Source organism: Nomascus leucogenys, chromosome 15 (genome assembly GCF_006542625.1).
Source record: "Nomascus leucogenys isolate Asia chromosome 15, Asia_NLE_v1, whole genome shotgun sequence".
Taxonomy (NCBI): Eukaryota; Metazoa; Chordata; class Mammalia; order Primates; family Hylobatidae; genus Nomascus; species Nomascus leucogenys.
The window spans coordinates 94,466,488-94,486,807 of record NC_044395.1 but is presented as its reverse complement, the minus strand read 5'-3'; the positions used below and the strand labels follow the sequence as shown (position 1 = coordinate 94,486,807).

General features: G+C 52.2%; 1 protein-coding gene across 1 annotated transcript in view; it reads left to right on the top strand.

The window, feature by feature from the left end:
• ABTB2 (ankyrin repeat and BTB domain containing 2) overlaps window positions 1–20,320 on the top strand; it is a 208,200-nt gene that overhangs the window by 171,698 nt on the left and 16,182 nt on the right. Inside the window, exons 4-7 of the mRNA XM_030829303.1 lie at window positions 14,022–14,174; window positions 15,151–15,316; window positions 18,521–18,610; window positions 19,153–19,254. Of these exons, the coding sequence (XP_030685163.1) occupies window positions 14,022–14,174; window positions 15,151–15,316; window positions 18,521–18,610; window positions 19,153–19,254 (511 nt within the window). The remainder of the gene's footprint in view (window positions 1–14,021; window positions 14,175–15,150; window positions 15,317–18,520; window positions 18,611–19,152; window positions 19,255–20,320) is intronic.

The following is a 20,320-nucleotide window of genomic DNA, read 5'->3' as shown; positions in this document are numbered from 1 at the left end:
GCATGCCCACCATCACAGCTGGTAAGAGACAGATCTCAGCTCAGGAATGGAGGTCGGTTGTGATAATAATAATGCAGTGAATTCACATTGCTCAGAGCGGTAAATCCCTTCCCCTCCCAGGAGGGGAGAGGGTGAGACCCCGGAGCCGGGGATCTCGATCAGCACCTCCTTTTCCCAGAGCGGTGTGGGCAGCTTGCTCTCAGCTACTTGGGGCCTCTTTCTCGGCATTGGCTGGCTCTGGGTGGCCGGCCTGGGGGTGGGCGTCTGCCCAGCATCTGAGAAGGAGCGAGCCAGGGATTCGGGGCAGGAAGTGTCAGTGCCACATAACAGGGATAGAGACAGGACAGGATCCTGGCCCGGCCTCTGACAAGCACCCTCCAGGGCTGGCTGTTGCCTGGGACTTCCTGTCCCATTGTTGGACCCACCGGTCCTCACAGAAAAGAAGACTGGGAACTGCCGGGCCCAGGGAGCTTCATTCATTTGGAGTGTTTTTGTAACATGGGCAGCAACAATCCCCTTTGTCTGCAGTCTTGCCAGGATTCTCAATGCAGGGAATTCCCAACTCTAAAGGGAATTGATTTTGCTTTCTTAAAGAAGCCTGCTTCCGAGGCGAAGCTGGAGAGCATTCAGACCCTCAGGATGGGGGGAGGACAGGAGCTGGGTGGAATCTGGAGCCAAGCCCGACTGGTTCCTGGCGTGCTCTCACTTGCCTGCCAGGCAGCTCTTGGGATTTCTGTCCTCTTGCAAGACAGCCGCCCTGACAGCTGTCTGTGACTTGCCCCTGCCCACTTTCACTGCTTTAATATTTGTGGATTTGGGGGGAAAGGGCTCTTAAGGGACCTGGGGTGCACCCTCTGAGGCACTGGAGCCCAGCCTTCTGTTCCCGGCCAAGTTCAGGGCCTGATGAGGCTGTGAGAGCAAAAGCTGGAGGTTGGGCAGAGCGGTGCTGTGGGCCCCAAGGCGAGCCTTTCTCCATCACGCCTCCTCCCAGCTTTCCACCCACCAGGGCTCACAGCATTTCATGCCTGCAGTTTGGTATCCTGAAAGACCCCCAGGGTGGTTTGGGGGTTTTTGTTGTTGTTTATAATTGACACATAATAACTGTTTATGTTTATGGGGTACAATATGATGGTGAAATACATGTATACATCCTATAATGATCAAATCAGGGTCCTTAGCATGTCCATCGCCTCAAACCTTCATCAGTGCTTTATGGTGGTAACTTTCAAGATCTTCTTTTCTAGCTGTCTTGAAACATATAATACATTATTATTAACTATAGTCATCATACTGTGTAAGGGAATACCAGGACTTATTTTTCCAGTCTAACTATAACTTGTACCTGTTGACCCACCTCTTTCCCCCAACCCCACTCCAGCCTCCAGTGACCATTCAGAATGGTTGGGGTTTTTTAGAGCCAGACTGATCACCATTGTCTAGCTATGTCGCCTTGGACATGTGACCTACCCTCTCAAAGGCTGTTTCTGCATTTGTAAAATGCAGACTAATAAGTATATCTCCCTTGCAGGGTGGCTGTTTCAGAGGTAACATATGCAACCTCACACCCACCTGGCACAGAGTAGGCCCTCAGCAGGCCCTCAGCACATCTCAGGAAGGTGGCTTTGCTGCTCAGAAGCCAATGCCAGCCTTCCCTGCAGCTGCCCTTGGGATGTGGATGCACAAAGCAGGGTCAGGCCCTGTCCTCTGAGCTTGCACCGTCTCTTCCTCTCTCTCTCTGGCTGGGCTGGAGTATACCACCCCTCCATGACCCCCATCCCATCAACAGCTCAGGTCAAAACACTGCTTGCCAGTCAAGAATTTCACTCTCATATCAGGCTTCAGGAGCCCTCATGCCTCTGCTTCTTCCTAGAAGTTTCTAGAAACTCTTCAGCTGACAGTCTGAATGGGTCATCTTTCTGCCTTATACTGTGAGAGTTGGGGAAGGTGAGTGCTGTGTGATTACAGTTAGCTGAATCCAAACAGGATTACCTATCCCAAGAGCCTAAACAAAAGTCCCCCAACCCTGGCCCGCAGCTCAGCAGATAGGATAAACCTCGGGGTCCTCCCAGGTCTGCTTTCTTGGCAGAGGCTGATGGGTGGTGGCAGGTGCCCTCGGGAGGGAGGGATGTGGCAGCAGGTTGGAGGTCCCCGCCCGTCTGGTTTCCATGTGGTGAAAGAGCTCGTGGTCTCTGGTGAGCCACCACAAACACCGCTCATGGGAGAAGAAAGTGGGTCCCTGGCACATGGCTGCAGTGAGCCCCACGGGTGGGGTGTAGCCAGTAGGCCTGGGAGCTGCTTCCCAGTGAGGTGGAGAGATGCTGGCTTTCACACCTGCCACCCAAGGGTGTGGGAAGCACTGAGACCCAGGCCTGCTGGACCAGCTGCCTGTCCTTGTGCTGGGGCAGCCATGCTGGGGAGTTCTGGCCTGAGAAATGAGGCAGATGTCCTGGCCTTGCAGGGCTAGGAGCCCTCCCTGCCGTGTGGGAAAGCGAGGAGGGGTGGAGGCCCGCGCGCAGTCTCCGCTGGAATCTGTACCATCTCACCCACACGAGATGCTGCCCTGGAACCAGGCCTGGTTCCCAAGGACAGATGGCTGTGTACCCTCCACTGAGGCTCAGACACGGTAACATCTGCAGAACCACAGCCACCTTTTCCTATTCCTGGTGACAGCTCCATCCCTACATCCTAGCTGCCTTCCCAGAAGCCGCCTTGGCCCCGGGCTGCCGTGCTTCCCCTAAGAAGTTGTTGCATTTGGAACGCTCTCCTGTGAAATAGCTGTCTTTTTACTGGGGAATTATTTCCTTTTTTTTCTGAAAAGAACTCTTTGCCAATACCCAAGCCAGCTCAAGCTTCTAGGAATTAAAGACGAAGCAGTTCCCCCTTTCGTTAGAGTGCTCTGGAGCCCTTCATGAACAGTCCTGGAGGCCGGGCGCGGCAGCTCACGCCTGCAACATAGACCTGTCTCTACAAAAAAAACACTTTAAAAATTAGCCAGGCATTGTGGCGGAGGTGGGAGGATCGCTTAAGCCCAGCAAGCAGGTTGAGGCTGCAGTGACCCTTAATCGCACCACTGCACTCCAGCCTGGGCAACAGAGGGAAACTCCCCTGTTTTTTTGTTTTTTTTTTGTTTGTTTTGTTTTTTTGTTTTTGTTTTTTAAAAAAATACATCCTGGAGTAAGAGCAGCCCCTGAAACCATGTTAGCAGTTGGAGGACTTTGCCTCCAGGAGTGAGAAACGTGCCTTGTGTTTATAAATTCAAAAATGGAGTTTCTAACACCGGCTTCTGTGCGGAGATATGGGGAAACATCAGTGAGCAAAAATGCCTCTGCCTTCAGAGAAGATACAGTCCAGAGGAGAGACCGTACAAAACCATACCAACCGAGTCATTGCAAATTGGACGAGGGCTGTGCAGGCACTAAGGTAGGGCTGAGTGCTGGAGGGCAGAGGGAGGCCTGCTTCTGAGGGGGTGACCAGGAGCACCTCCCCCTGCCTGCAGACAGCATGAGCCCGGCAGCAGGCCACCGTGGGCAGTCTCTCTAGCCGAGGACAGTACGATGACCATATGTTCTGGTGTGCCCAGCCCAGTTCTGGTTTACACCCGGTAGTCCCAGTGCTGGTGGTAGCTCCCTTTTTCCCTCTCAGAAGTCATCCAGCTGGGCACGGTGGCTCACGCCTGCCATCCCAGCACTTTGGGATGCCAAGGTAGGCAGTTGGCTTGAGCCCAGGGGTTCAAGACCAGCCTGGGCAACATGGTGAAACCTCGCCTTACAAAGAACACAAAAATTAGCCGAGTCTGGTGGCACACACCTGTAGTCCCAGCTACTTGGGAGGATGAGACAGGAGAATCACACGAGCAGAAGAGGCTGAGGCTACAGTGAGATGTGATTGTGCCACTACACCTCCAGCCTGGGCGACAGAGCAAGACTCTGACTCAAAGGGAAAAAAGTCATCCAGTTTGCATGACAAATTGTGGTTACTGTGCCTAATACACATCATCCCTAAGATGAAGGAGATGGGCCAACACCAGGTGAAGAATCTGAGTGGCTGTGGAATGTGGTCTTCAGAAGCTTAGACTCAGGGACACTGCCCAGGTTCATATCCCAGCTCTGCTCCTTGGCAGGTGCATGACATAGGGCGAGTGACCTCACCTCTCTGGCCCTCAGTTTCCCCATGTATAAAAAGGAAATAATAATAGTACCTACTACATCAGGCGGCTCTAAGAAGCAGATGAGCCACTAGATGTCCAGGGCACTGTGGCAGCTGCTTAGTAAACGCTCCAGAAATGTTAGCTGTTTGCATTTTTCTGTTACTCCTGGAGGCCCTGATTGTCACATGGTGGGCCTCCCATCTCACTGCTAACAAACTCTCAGGCTCCTGTGGAGACCTGAAGGGCGACCCCTGGGGAGAGACAAGGGAAGTCACCCAGAGCTAGTCATGACTTGGTTGGCTCTAAATTTCTGTCCCTACGTGTATCTGGGCAAGCTCCGTCTAGTGCCTCTAATCTGTACCAGATGAGTTTTAATAGGAAAAGTGTATTTCCCCCCCCAGAGAGCCCAATGCCCCACCTCAAGCAGAAGTCACCTGGGCACAAGTGGAGATTCTGCTGTGGGCTCAGCTGTGGTTCAGAGGCAGCCTGGCTGCTGGAGGAGATGAGGCTGGGGGTCCGAAGAGGGAACCATGCCCACTCTGCCTCCAAGCCACGCCAAACCATTCTGGTTTACCCAGCAGTTCTAGAAAAATAATGAGTACAAGATGTGAGCTGGACTAGAACTGTTTCTTTTGTGCAGAGTGAATCTGACTTAGCGGGACGATGTTGGTTTTTTATCCTACATGGAGATTGTGGCTTGGTATTAGGCCATGGTGGCTGTGTGGAAATCTCAGGGAAGCTATGGTGAGGGCCTCATTGCTGGCCCTGCAGAGCCAGCCCTGACCTTCCCAAAGAAGACTGTTTGTGGAGCCGTCACTTGCTTAGGAAAAGCTTGGCATCTTTGCAAGTTCCCGACAGTGCCACTTGGCACCCCCAGCCCCAGCCCAGACAAGACAGGGAGGGGCGTGGGAGCAGTGTGTTTCACGGCACGATCCACGAGAAAGGGTGAGTCTAGGGGAATGTGACCCCATTCAACCCCAGTGCTTGGCTCTGACTCCCACTGAAGGTGGGGCAAAGTTAGTGGAAGAATTTAGGGCTGCAGGTGGGAACCACGGGGGCCACCCTCTCCCTTGATCGTCATCTCTTGCCTGTCCTTTCCTGGACTCCCAGGGTGCTTGCAGGTGGGGCAGGCCACGGGTGATGGAGAGCTCTCTTGGAAGCAAGCCTGTGGCACAGTGTACCTCCCAGCCCTGGGAGCCGGGCCTGCACCCCAGAACGTTGTGTGCTCATACCCACCCTGTCTTCCCAGAGCTAAGCTTGGGCCTGGTCTCGAGGCCCTTCTTAGCTTGTGGGTGTGTGCAGGGTCTGCCTGAGTCTTTGTATCCAGCTCCTCCTGGGTGGATGGAGAAGGGCACAAACCTGCTGGCCTCATATGCTCAGCCTGCCAGGATGGGAACAGAGACCTGGGGCCTGTGCTTGGGCCCCGGGTCATGTGGCCTCTAGTTACAGGCCTGTGCCCCATCTGCCAACCTGACTTACTCTGAGGCCCCTGCCTACCCCAGGGAAGAACAGAGCGTGCTTTGAGCTGGAAACTGGAGGGGTTTCCTGTTCCATGTTGTTAAGATACCGCGTATAGGACTGTAATCCCAATAAATCACATGCTTGCTGAATGCAACAAGATTGTTGTTGTTGTTGTTGTTGTTTTTCTTTTTTTTTTTTTTTTTTTTTTTTTTTTGAGACGGAGTCTTGCTCTGTGCCCCAGGCTGGAGTGCAGTGGCGCGATCTCGGCTCACTGCAAGCTCCACCTCCCGGGTTCACGCCATTCTCCTGCCTCAGCCTCCCCAGTAGCTGGGACTACAGGCGCCCGCCAACACACCCGGCTAATTTTTTGTATTTTTAGTAGAGACAGGGTTTCACTGTGTTAGCCAGGATGGTCTCGATCTCCTGACCTCGTGATCCGCCCGCCTCGGCCTCCCAAAGTGCTGGGATTACAGGCTTGAGCCACCGCGCCCGGCCTGTTGTTGTTTTTCCAGGCTACAGGGATCTCTTAAAACCAAGGCCTTGGCTGGGCGCGGTGGCTCACGCCCATAATCCCAGCACTTTGGGAGGCCGAGGCGGGCGAATCAGGAGGTCAAGAGATTGAGACAATCTTGGCCAACATGGTGAAACCCTGTCTCTACTAAAAACACAAAAATTTGCTGGGCATGGTGGTGTGTGCCTATAGTCCCAGCTACTCAGGAGGCTGAGGCAGGAGGATCACTTGCATCCTGGAGGCGGAGGTTGCAGTGGGCCGAGATCGTGCCACCTCACTCCGGCCTGGGTGACAGAGCAAGACTCCGTCTTAAAACAAAACAAAATAAAACAAAACAAACCAAGGCCTTAAGAAGCTTATTCTCTTTCATTTTTTAAAGGGGGAAAAATAGCTTTCTCAGTCCTGGTTCCATTGAGGAGCCTTAGGAGACCCTTGGATTGAACAATCAGGCTCACCTGTATGATTAACTTAATGGTAGATGAGAGAGACTCTTATGGCACCTGGGTCTAGCATCTCTATTGCAGCTGAATTGGCCGTGTAACCTTGAGCAAGGCGCTTAGCCTCTCTGGGTTTCCTTTTCCTCCTCTAGCAATGAGAGGAGGTGGTCAGGGAATTCCCATGCTTCTCGTATAAAAAGACCCATTTCCACTGGCCTACTTCGTGTGCTCCCCTTTATGTATACAAAGACAAATGCTACCAGAAAGCCACTGACCTTTTTAAGTGGCTTTGTCCATCTCTGGGATTTGTCTGCATGTATGTATGTGACGGTATTTAGGTTAGGCCTTTGGGCTGTTTGCAGCATTTGAGGACAGATCAGGGGTTGCTGATCCCTTGAAGTAATTCTCTGCTCACCCACCCTCGCCACCACACACGTTCATGACCCAAGGCCTCTGGGTCTGTGTTCCTTGCTGTTGCCCCTTCCGTTGTGTGAGTTTTTTCACTGCCAAGGCCAAGAGGCTGCACTGCCAGAAACAGCTTCCAGCTCACACTCGACATAGTGGTTGCATTTGTTTTCTCTGTTTTATGAGCTGGGATGGAGTGGGTGGTGGGCAGCCTGCTGGCAGACTTTTGCAGGCTTTACATGTTTATACTTGCTGTGGGGGGAGGGCAAAAAGTTGGCTGGACTTTCAGAAAGCTGGAGCTGAGGCATTTAATAGAACCAGATTCCTATAGCCCTTTTTGCTATTATATATTTTCTCTGTCAACAGACACTAAACTAGTAATAACAGTTAACATTTATGGAGAAGTTACCATGGTCCAAATATGATGCTAAGTATTTTACATGCATGCTCCTAGCTGTTTTGTGAGGTGGTCCTATTATTTATACCCATTTTGCTGATGGAACAACTGAGACCGGGAGAGGTGAAGTAACTTGCATAGACCCACATAGCTGAACTCATTGGGAATACACTGGATTCCAACCCAGGCCATCTCCCTCGGGAGTCCATGCCCTTGGTCACCATGCAGTAGGTACAGCTACTATCATATGGAGTTTGTGAAATAAAAGCAAAAGGGCCCTCACAATGAAAGGAGTTAAAAACCACGAACTTTGGCAATTTCTTCTTTAATATAAAATATGGCCCACAGAGGATGATGATCTGCCCAAGGTTATAGAGCAAGTCCAGTTGTATAAAAGAAACTAGAACTTTCTCCCAGTGAGGATGCCACAGGGAAGGGGTCTAGGACCTTCGGATCCCTTTGCCAGGAGCATGCATGCAAGCCATACACCACTCTAGGATTCACCAGACCGTGTGCCACCAGGGGCAAAATGCCAGCTCCGTGCCAGTGCCGCCTGCCAGCTTTGTCCTAGCCATCAGCTGTGGTCTTCCACAGCAACAGTCCTCAAAGTGTGGTCCACGGACCCCTGAGGTCCCAGGGACTCTTACCAGGAGTCCACAGGGCCAAAACTATTTTCATAACAGAAGTTATTTGCCTTTTCATTCTTGTTTTCTCACAAGTATCAAGGAGACTTTTCTGGAAGCTGTGTGATATCATGACATCATCACTCGGATGGCAAATGGGACATGAGCTTGTGTGTTCATGTGTTTAATATTTTCTCAGTTTTAATTTCTGATACAGCCAGTATCCGTAGAATAACACACATAAACAAAAGCTCTTTGAGGTCCTCAGTAATTTTTTTTTTTTTTTTTTTTTTTTTGAGATGCAGTTTCACTCTGTCGCCCAGGCTGGAGTGCAGTGATGTGGTGTGATCTTGGCTCAATGCAACCTCCACCTTCTGGGCTCAAGCAATTCTCCTGCCTTGGCCTCCTGAGTAGCTGGGACTACAGGTGTGTGCCACCACACCCTGCTAATTTTTGTATTTTTAGTAGAGATGGGGTTTTGCGAAGTTGGTCAGGCTGGTCTCAAACTCCTGACTTCCAGTGATCCGCCCACCTCAGCCTTCCAAAGTGCTGGGATTACATGTGTCAGCTGCCATGCCCGACCAACTTTTAAGAGTATATATAGGGTCCTGAGACCAGGGAAACAATTGAGAACCACTATTCTGAGGTATCAGATCCAGCTAAGGAAAAATTCAGCAGGCAGAAAGGCTGAACAAAGGGAGCTTTTTCAGCCCCGACCCGGTCTCCTGGCTCTGGCCCTGCAGATATCTGCATTCGGGCATGGAACGGCCAAGCGCGGCCTACGGGATACGCAATAAGCGGGGAATGAGGACTTCTCTGGGATCTTGGGGATAGTGCACACATCAGCCATTCTCAGCCTTGCTCCTTCAGGCCCTTTCACCCTGCAGTTCGCACACAGCCACGCTGTTGCAGATGGGAGTTTTTAGAGGGGTTTTCCAGAATGGCCAGACATGCAGGTCCAGCTCGTCTCAGCCTGCCCAGCAGACTCCATGGAATTACCAGGAAGGAAACAGCAGCTTGGAACCCACAGCCCATGGAAGACATGTTCCTGAGAAAGTCCATGAATTACTTCTCTTTTTACCTTCCCACAGATTCCAGGCCAGGGAGGTGGGTGGGCCAAGGAGAAAGGCCTGAAGGGGTCAGTTTGGGGGCCGGCACAGCCTTGTTTGTACATGTGGGCACCAGCCACCTCCCCAGAGGCAGAGGGCTAATCTAGATTTCTGTATATTGAAAGTATTAATCAGTTTTCAATTCAGGAAGCAGCATTCTAGGTATTGTAAGCAGGAGATGATTTAATGCAGGGGGTTGGGGGTTCACAGAATCACTGGAGGAGCTCGTGGAGCAGGGTGTAGGCTGAGCATCCAGGAATGACGAATTCGCCCATTAGGGGAACTGCTCCCTGAGACAGCGCCTGGAACTGTGAGTTTGAACACCACCTCTGGAGCTGCAGTTCAGAAGTAAAGCTGGAATCCAGAAGGCGTTGCAGCCAGGCACGGTGCCTCATGCCTGTAATCCCAGCATTTTGGGGGCTGAGGTTGGCAGATTGCTTGAGCTTAGGAGTCGAGACCAGCCTGGGCAACATGGTGAAACCCCGTCTCTGCTAAAAATACAAAAAATTAGCCAGGCATGGTGGTGCATGTCTGTGGTCCCAGCAATTAGGGAGGCTGAGATGGGAGGTTAAAAAAAAAAAAAGGCTTTGCTATTGCTTTTATCATTTCACCATCACTACCACTGCCTCTGAAGCCTCAGATAGGTGGAAACTGGACTGGAATGTTCTATAGGAAAAAAAAAAAAAAAAAACACCTCAGTTTTCATGACCTGGTTTGCTAGCAAAAACAGACAAAGGGAACACAAAGGTGGCCTCTGCCTCCCATTCACTTACCAAATCTCATGCAGCATATCTTAATGATAAAACCTAATTTCCAGAATCCCAGCTGCAAAGGAGTCTGGGAAATGCAGTTTTTAATTTTGCACCTTGCCAGCCAAGATGGTAAAGTGAGGGCTGAATGAGCCAATCCCCAGGATTATCAATACTGGGTTTTCTCAAGTGCTGAGTTCTAAGGAGCACGAGGCAGGGGGATGAACAAAGATGCCACCTGATTAGACTTCATGATTTCCCGAATTCCCTCTTGGATTTCCCCTAGTGCAGCTAGGAGATGCCCTCTTAGAGATTTAGTAGCCACACGTGGTGCTTTGTCTTGGCTGTTGGCCACAATAGGGAAGAACGGCTGGCAAATCCATGGATTATCTTTTTGTTTACACTTCAGTCTCCAATGCTGATGGTTGAAATAAAGGCTTTTCCTGCAATCAGAAGGACTGATACATAGAAGCATGTCTCTAAGCTTGCCTTCCAGCCCTGTAATATAAGAATCGTGAAATCTAAAAATATTTGGGAGGAATTGGGCATTTATGTTTAAGGGAACTTTTATAAACAGAGGGATAATTCATGAATAGATTGTTGTTTCTTCCTGGACTACACGAGTTCCCCCCATAGAATCTCAGCTTCCTACTCTAATGAGTCAACACTAGGCTCTTGAAGATTATACACCATTCTTTTCTGGGCAGAAACATGACTTGGTCCATAACTGAAAACCTGGGTACACTATAGTGAGTTACTGATGTTCATCCATACTTTTCGTCACTCAGCAAAACTTTCTACTAATAATTTTGTTATTTTGTTTGTTTGTTTGTTTTCTTGAGACAGGGTCTCTCTCTGTCTCCCAGGCTGCAGTGGAGTGGTGCGATCATAGCTTACTGTAGCCTCCAGCTCTTGGGCTCAAGCTATCTTCCTGCCTCAGCCTCCCAAGTAGCTGGGACTACAGGCGTGTGCCAGCAGGCCTGGCTTCAGTGAACATTTATTGAGGACCTGCCATGTCAGGCCCCAGGCTGGGCATATTTTGGAGAATACAGAGATGAGGAAGTCATTGTTCCTGTCCTTAGAAGGAACAGTCTGGTTAGGAAGATGACATGCATTCATGGCTATTGCTCTAAAGGAGAGTTCTCAGTGATCTCAGAGCAGGAAGATATTTCTTTCTCTTTTTTTTTTTTTTTTTTTTTGAGATGGAGTCTCACTCTGTCACCCTGGCTGGAGTGCAGTGGCATGATCTCGGCTCATTGCAACCTCCGCCTCCCAGGTTTAAGCGATACTTATGCCTCAGCCTCCTGAGTAGCCGGGACTACAGGCGAGCACCACCACGCCCGGCTTTTGTATTTTTAGTAGAGACGGGGTTTCACCATATTGGCCAGACTGGTCTCGAACTCCTGACCTTGTGATCCACCTGCCTCAGCCTACCAAAGTGCTGGGGATTACAGGCGTGAGCCACCACACCCAGCCCCCCTTTTTTGTGCGGCGGGGAAAGAGAATCTGGGAAGGCTTCTGAAGTAGGTGGCATTGGAATGGAGTCTTGAAGGATAAATAGGATCTAGACAAGCAGGGGTGAGAGCTGTTCATTCTCCTGCATAGATGGGAGCAGGCAGGGTGGGCCTGAGGTCCATGAGTGCTGGTGGTGTGTCCTGGTAACAGGGGTGAGCCACGGCAGGAGATAGGGTGAGGTTCAGTTCTGGGAGTCCTTGAGGGCCAGAGATAGCGAGGCTTGACTGGCCTGTGGCCCTCCCCTTCATACAGATTGGTACGCTCAGTGGACCAGTTAAGTGGCTCAAACCCAGGAATAGTTTTGGAAATGACAGAACCAGAACATCAGAATACCTTCCCAAAGGAAAGACCTTTAAGATCACTTCTGATTACAGAAAATCCCTGACTTATGATGGTGCAACTTACAATTTTTCAGCTTTACAGTGGTGTGAAAGCGATATGCATTTAGTAGAAACTACTTCGGGTATCCACACAACCATTCTGTGTTTCACTTTCATACAGTATTCAGTAAGTTACACTGATGTTCAACATTATTATAAAATACATTTTGGGTTATATAATCTTGCCTAACTGTAGGCTAATGTAGGTGTTCTGAGCATGTTTAAGGTAGGCTGTTCAGTAGGTGAGGTGTATTCAATGCATTTTCGCTTAGGATATTTTCAACTTGCTATGGGTTTATTGGGATGTAACCCCATCCTAAGTCAAGGAGCATTTATATTTCTTTGCCAGTTTTTAAAATAAAAGCATTCTTTGTCCTCAAGGAGAGAAGAAACTTTTAGAACTCTGGAGATGACCCGAGCTTTTGGAGACCTGAGATTGGGGTTCTGAGGGCAGCCCAGGCTGACTCCCTGGAGGTGGCTTACTTCCTAGCGAGGAGAGAGAATGGACATCTTTTTCCTGGCGGGAGCACTTAGCTGCATGTCAAGGGGAGAGACCACAGTGACCGCACAGGCCGGACGCTCCAAGAGCCCCGAGGGAGTTGGGGTGGCTGGAGGCCTGGCCGCCTGCCCCTGGCTGCCTGCCCGCTCCCTGGCTTAGTTTGAAAGGAAGGACAAGAGTGGCATCGGGAGGGGCTGGGAACAGGCAGGAGCTGGGAGGCTGACTTTTGGGCTGTCATCAGAGAGAACAGCATGAGTGAGGGACAGGGCTCCAGGGCTGCCTTGTTCCTGTGACAGAGCAGGGAAAGAGCTCCGTCCATTCTGGGCAGAGCAGGTGAGTGTCCCACGAAGTCATGAAGCCACAGACTGCCATCCGGGCCCCTCGGCGGCGGGGAGGTCTGTTGGACGGCGAAGTGGTCTCCTAAGGGGGCTTCAACACGGAGCCTTGCCAGAGTTGGCAGAGGACAGAAATGCGTCCCCGCCCCCCTGGCTTAATCTGAGCCGCTCGCCGAGGGCAGGGCCGGGCGCGGCCTGAGCCACAGTCAGGGCCCAGCACAGGCTGTGCACATGGCGTCCCCTGGTGGCACAGAGCGGGCCTCATGCGCGGCGCCCCGGGAGTTTGCAGCTGTAAGCCTGCCGCCGCCTCTCCCTGCTTTTGTGGGCTCTTAGTGATACCGGACCTGCTAGTACCATTCCTCCCTGTGGGACTTGAGGCCGCTACTCTTTTTCTTCTTCTTTTTTTTTTTTTTTTTTTTTTTTGAGATGGAGTCTCGCTCTGTCGCCCAGGCTGGAGTGCAGTGGCGCTATCTCAGCTCACTGCAAGCTCCAGCTCCGGGGTTCACGCCATTCTCCTGCCTCAGCTTCCAGAGTAGCTGGGACTACAGGCACCCGCCACCACGCCCGGCTAATTTTTTGTATTTTTTAACAGAGACAGGGTTTCACTGTGTTAGCCAGGATGATCTCGATCTCCTGACCTCGTGATCCGCCCACCTTGGCTGCCCAAAGTGCTGAGATTACAGGCGTGAGCCACCAAGCCCGGCCAAGGCCACTACTCTTTCCTGAGCACCAAACTGGGGGCAACCCTGGCCTGGCACACGAAGTGGTGTCAGCCCACCTCGGCCTAGGTGCCAAGTGAGGAAGGAGTGGTCATTAATGTTGTACAACAGCGTAATATGCGTCATCCCATTTGGCCTCATGACAGCCTCGATAAGGAGGTGTCACACGTGTGCTACAGATAGAGAAACAGACTCGGGTCTGCTTGTCGGAGGGGATGGTGACCTGACCCTGCTGGTGGCAGCCTTGGGTTTGGACCTGGGTCTGTGAGACTTTTAGCTGTGCAGCCTCTCCCCTCTGCAGAGAAGAACACTTGGGGACCCTGACTGAACTCTTTGGAGGGGGCAAGGTCCCCAATTCCACACACTGGGGAACTGCTCCTTCCCTGGGCCACCTGAGGGCCCTCGGGTTCTGCTAATGGCCTGTGACGGAAATTCCTTCTGTGTATTGCAGGTACAGTCGGGGTCTCTGTGAGCAGAAGGAGCAGGTCCCTTGCAAGGGGTGATCAGCCTTGGTTGCCACTTGTGAGCATGTGTGTGCTTAAAGAGTCTCCTGCTGCCCTTCAGGGAGCATTCCCCCTAGGCCTGACCCTCTGCTGCCCAGCAGGGAGCCCCCCACCCTAGGACTGACCCTCTCTCTGCTGCCCCACCAGGAGCACCCTCCCAGGCCTGACCCTCTCTCTGCTGCCCTGCAGGGACCCCACCCCAGGCCTGACCCTCTCTCTGCTGCCCCACAGGCCCTTCATGCTGCTGCCGCCCCTCATGGAGTGGATGCGAGTGGCCATCACCTACGCAGAGCACCGCCGCAGCCTCACCGTGGACAGCGGCGACATCCGGCAGGCGGCCCGGCTGCTGCTGCCTGGTCTGGACTGTGAACCTCGGCAGCTCAAGTATGAACCAGGGAGGAGGGGAGGGCCCCAGCATCCATGACCTGCCCCCAGCGGCTCCCCTCTGCTCGCTTCTTCCCCAGATGGCTGGGGAGGGAGTCAGAGAGCAGGGACTGCAGCACATTTGAGCTGCTCTAAGGGTCTCCTCTGCAAAGGCCAAGCCTGAGTATGGGAACAGATCTATTGTAGACCTTGGCTGCTGACTGGAAACCTGGCCATGGTGAACGTTTATAGGCTGAGTGCAACCTGCTCAACACAAACTCGTGCTGAGGCACGAGTCTGGGTGGGAACTGCTTCCTGCTTGGGGCAGACCCATAACAGATTGTTTTACATGAGTCTTCGTTTTCTGCCAGTTGAAGCAACAAGGGCTCAGAACACTTACTTACTTACTTACTTACTTACTTACTTACTTACTTACTTACTGATTGATTGATTGAGACGGAGTCTTGCTCTGTTGCCCAGGCTGGAGTACAGTGGCACAATCTCGGCTTACTGCAGCCTCTGCCTCCTGGGTTCAATTGATTCTCCTGCCTCAGACTCCTGATTAGCTGGGATTACAGGCACATGCTACCACGCCTGTCTAATTATTGTATTTTGAGTAGAGACGGGGTTTCACCATGTTGGCCAGGCTGGTCTTGAACTCCTGACCTCACCTGCGTGAGGCCTCCCAAAGTGCTGGGAGTGATCCCAAGTGATTCACCTGCGTTGGCCTCCCAAAGTGCTGGGATTACAGGTGTGAGCCACTGCACCTGCCTCCCAAGCAGTTTTTTAATGTACTTATAGAAAAGGAGAAATGTGTGCTCTTCATGTGACAGAACATGATGGGGACAGTAATTGCTGATCTGATCATAATTCCCTGGGACTTCTCCCCACCCATCCTCATCGTCACTCTACACGTAAGCCTCACACATGTGTGTCACATCATTGAAAGCTGCTGTCTGCATACAGTCACACGCACCTTTGGGTCTCCTCTGGGCAGACCCGAACACTGTTTCAGTTCCTTCCGGAGGCTGGATGCCCGAGCAGCTACTGAAAAATTCAACCAGGACCTGGGTTTCCGCATGCTCAACTGTGGGAGGACAGACCTCATCAACCAAGCCATCGAGGCCTTGGGGCCGGATGGGGTTAACACCATGGATGACCAGGTACGTCCTGAGAGCTCCACAAAGACAGGCACGAGGACCAGAGTTGGGAATTCTCAGCTCCCAGCATTGGCGGCCCTCTGTCCTAACCCTGAGACTTGCTCAGCTCTGTGCGTCGAAGAGGCGGGCTACCTCCCTGAATCCTGCCCTGCCTGGTCACATGGAATGTCAGCTTGGAGACTTCTAGTACCCCTTGGAAAAACTTTGTCATGTGGCTTCCGCTTCCCTGGCTGGACAGCTGGCCACTGTTTCAGGTGATGCAAGGCTAGGAACGAGTCTGGGAGAGTGAGCTTCATCTCCAGCTGGGTACACGATCGCTAACCCTGTAGTACGGCCTATCGTGTGCCGACTACTTGCCAGGACCTGGAAACCCTTGTCCTCATGGAGATACCATTTTAGTGGGGGAGACAGATAAGAAGAAACACAGACATGTAAAATGTAGAGGATTTAATTTAAAGTGCTGAGGACTAAAATGAAGCATGAAAATGGGTAGGAAACGTGGGAGGTGGTGTCGTTCTAGATAGGCTTTGAGTTTCGCATCTGTTTTGTTTTTTACTTTGCTGTGAACAGCTAACGTTTATATAGCATTTACTATATTCGAGGCATTGTTCTAAGTGCTTCACGTAGATTAACTCATTTCCTCTTGACAGCAGCCCTGTGATGTAGCACTATCATTTTCCCCATTGTATAGATGAGGAAATTGAGGGACAGAGAGGTTGCTTTTTTTTTTTTTTTTTGAGACAGAGTCTCGCTCTCTCACCCAGGCTGGAGTGCAGTGGCGCGATCTCGGCTCACTGCAAGCTCCGCCTCCCGGGTTCACGCCATTCTCCTGCCTCAGCCTCTCCGAGTAGCTGGGACTACAGGCGCCCGCCACCACGCCCGGCTAATTTTTTGTATTTTTAGTAGAGACGGGGTTTCACCGTGGTCTCGATCTCCTGACCTCGTGATCCACCCGCCTCGGCCTCCCAAAGTGCTGGGATTACAAGCGTGAGCCACCGCGCCCGGCCGAGAGGTTGCTTTACCTAAGGTCACAGCACTAGTAAGGAGCAGAGCTGGGTGGAGAATCTGAGCAGCCGGACCCAGCCTCTCAACCACTGTGGAATATCCTGTGTGTTTATTTGACACTGTACTGAGAGCACTTACTGTGTGCGGAAGGGCACTGTGGGGTTTGGAAGGCCACACAGAGCGTGGGGAGTTAGATGACAGTGGCAAGTTAAGGCAGTGTTCTCAGATGAGGTGACGGCACAGTGCAGCCTGTGATGAAACTCCAGGCAGACCGTGAGGCCAGGGTGGACTCTGACAGATGCGACGGGCTGCAAGGGGAAGCTTCCTGCTGGAGGCAGCTGAGCCGAGCCTGGGGGAGGGCAGGATGGGGACGGAGCAGAGAGGAGTCCGGAAGGGATTCCAGGGAAAGGGACATAAGGAGAGTGGGGTGGGGCAGTCAGGGTGTGGACCCGGGCCAGGGGTTGGGGAAGGACCACAGGCCCAGCACTGGGCTTCCGGAGGGCAGTGGCAGGTGACAGGCTGCTGTGGGATCTCGTGGGGGCCTCTCCATCCACACAGGTTCCCGGGCTTGTGGGAGCTTTTGTCCCAGTGGAGTCTTCCTTCTTGAACAGCACAGGGTGGAAGCCCATGGACTTTAGCTTCAGACAGACCTAGGATTTAGTGGCCATGTAAGAGCTGTAGCATCTTGAACAAGTTACTCTGCCTCCCTGAGGCGCTTCAGTTTCCTCCCCTCTAAGATGGGGGATGGTAGCACCTGACACATAGGGTTAGGGGGAAGTCTGCATCCAGCACATAGTCAGCACTCAGTAAATGTTCATTCCGGTTTTTATTGCCAATATGATGATTATTGTAGTCATATTGCTGTCGATATGATGACGATGCCTGAAATCTGCGAGCCAGCCTGGTCTTATTTGGCCTCTTTATATGTCTGGAGTGCGTGGGGACAGGGACAAGGAAAAAGCAGTGTCTCCTCACAGGGCCCATTATTTGGTTTAAACTCCAAATTGTGTACAGATGTGTGGAGAAAAAAGTAAGTCAAGTCTGTCCACAGGGAGATGAAACAAAGCCAAATTTTTATTCTGTGGTGTTGGCCTTTGTCTAAGTGCTCAATCCTGTTTGTTCCCTAAACCTTAGTATTTATAGAATGATCTGTGGGTAAACAGCCCTCTCACCCCATGATTAATCTCAGGCTATTGCTTTATCTCTGGCCACTAGGCAAGGATTTATGAGGTAAGGAGATCTTGTCTACACACAAATATCCTAATAAATAACATCACGGGACACCAGACAAACACTTGCTGGGATCCAGCCATGGAATAAACAGTTTGCACTGCCTTTGCTGTTGCCAGCCACAGAGAGGGATTCCCAGCCAGGGAGGCGGCCCCACCAACTGCCCACCTAACCCAGGGAGACAGCAGGACTCAGCTTGCAGGAATGCTCTGAACTGCTCAACAGCAGAAGATGTGGAAGTCAAATGCCTCCTTTACCGTCTTGTGAGATGGTGCAAAGCTTGGGCTTCACAGCTTATGGAGGCCTAGGTCCTGCCCTGAGTTCAACCTCTCGCTAGTTGTGTGACTTTGGGCAGTTAATTCCCCTTCTCTGCTCCTCAGCTGTAAAATGGGGAGAATGGGAGTATTACGATGATGGAGGGAGATGCTGCATGCTCATCACTAGCACAGTGATTTTCACACACAGGGCCTGGGATGGCGGCTATGAGGCTGTATGGCATAGTAGCCGTGAGAGTGTTGTTGGTATTTTAATTAGGTAGCTCTTAATCAAGGTAAGCTCATTCTGAACTAAGTACTTTATACATATTAATCCACACTCTACAACAACCCTTTGAGGGAGATAAGATACTGCTGTGGTTCCCCATTTACAGATGAAAAAACTGAGGCACAGAGAGGGCAAATGACATGTACAAAGTTTACAGCTCCCCATGGCAGAGGCCTTGGCACCGAGCCTAGCTGCACGGCCTGTGCTGGGCCCTGCTCCAGTGTCCTGCAGTGCTCATGGCAATGCCCCCACTCACCTTCCCCATGCCCTATGCCCAGCAGCCCAGGAAGCACAGAGCCTGGGGGAGCACAGGATGCTTGGCTGGGGTGGTGGGGGGCCCGATCTGTGGTTTCTGGGGCAGAGGCCTGTGGGTACGTGGTGCTGTGTTCTGTTTGCAAACAGTTCAGCACGTGCATTTGATTTGCTCAGGGTATGACGCCACTGATGTACGCCTGCGCTGCTGGGGACGAAGCGATGGTCCAGATGTTGATTGATGCCGGGGCAAACTTGGACATCCAGGTGAGGAAGCCCCACAGAGCTGCACCCAGGCCCTAGGCCAGCAGGGATCACTCCGAGGTCTCCAACAAACATGCTGGGCATGATGTTTTGGGCAACTGAGTAGATGTGTGTCGAAAGACTGGAAAGACAAGACGCACAGAGGCCACCGTTAGCACAGGGAAGTCTCCTCAAAATTTGGGCTTTCTGTCTGAGAAGGAGTGGACTGAAGCGGGAGTTGAGTGGAGAGATGGGCTGTGATTCTGTTTTCATGATATCTTTCTCCTTTTACCAGCCTAATCTCCAGCCATTCCTTCCATCCCCAAATACTTCTAGCTCTACCTCCCTCTGAAGCATAAAGCACTCCCCATCTGCCCTCTTTTGCCCAGGGCAGACATTGCTAATTAAACACCTATCCTCTCTTTGAGCCTTGTCCACTTTGTGCTCCAGGCAAACATTACCAATCGAATGTAGAAAGCACTTGTTAACTCCAGTTCACCATCCCTGCAGGGGACTCCCTTCGCTCGGGTGCCCAGAAAACACAAATGATTTGTGGTATTTTCCAGGTTCCAAGCAACTCTCCCAGGCACCCTTCCATCCACCCCGACAGCCGGCACTGGACCTCACTGACATTTGCTGTGCTGCATGGACACATCTCTGTGGTCCAGGTGAGCTCCTGCCAGGTGAACACCATGCCCCCCCAGCTTACCAGGTGAACTGGGCCCCAAGCACAGCCCCAGCCTCAGCTGAGTGGGCAGGTACCCTGAATCAGAGATCCCAAAGGCACTGCTTGAGGCCAGCTCACCTGATGGATAGGGCAGCAGCCCACCTGAGTTGCCTCAACGAAAGGGGTTAGTGCAAGGACAAGTGGAATTTTAGGAAACGAGACCCAGGTCCAGGCAGCACTAGGGTCCTGTCATGCCCTTCCGGCATCTCTATCTCTCTCGTATCGGGCACACTGGGGGCTGTCCCAGTCCCACTCAGCTTTCTCACCTCCAGCCGCCTTTCCAACCCTTTCCTTTGCTCCTCCCTCGTGAATTCTCCCACAGGGCCAGCTGTATATCATGGGGTCTGTGCAATTCTGTCCCCTCCCTAGTTCCTGAGAGAGGTTTCGGATTGGCACGGCTCACCTGTCGAGCCAAGCCACAGGTTGCCCACCTCAGCTCAGGTAGCTGTGCTGCCGTGGGGACAGGTGGTGGTTCTAGAAGCAGAAGTGGGCAGAGCAGCTCCCCATGCCAGCAGGGGCTCCAGCCACATGCACTTACTCCCAGGTCCTCAGATCGCTGGCATGTGCAGGGTTTCATGGCACCCCTGCCAGGGAGTTAGCGTGACACCCTCGCTCCCCACTAGGTTGCAAGGCCTCTGAGGGCAGGGATTGTGTCTGGCTGATTCACGGCCCTAGCCTATCACAAGGACTCAGTGAGTGGCCATTACCCACTGGCCACCACATCCTGCCGCCTTTGCCTTATAAGGACCAGAGCAAAATCCCAACCTCAGTTCAGACTGGGCCTGCAGGGCTGTGCCCTGAGCTTGCCTGGATCCGTGCCTAGTTTTGCCCCAGTGAGCAGGCCCCCACCTCCACGGTCTTGGCACTGGTGCAGGGAGTGACTGATTTCTGACTGCTGTATCTCCAGTGATGGCCGTCCCCCATGCCACAGTCCGTGGGACTGAGAGGTCAGCCTGAACTCCACTCCTGGTCTCCAGGCGCAGGGCGGTTGGGCTCCCCTGGACTGC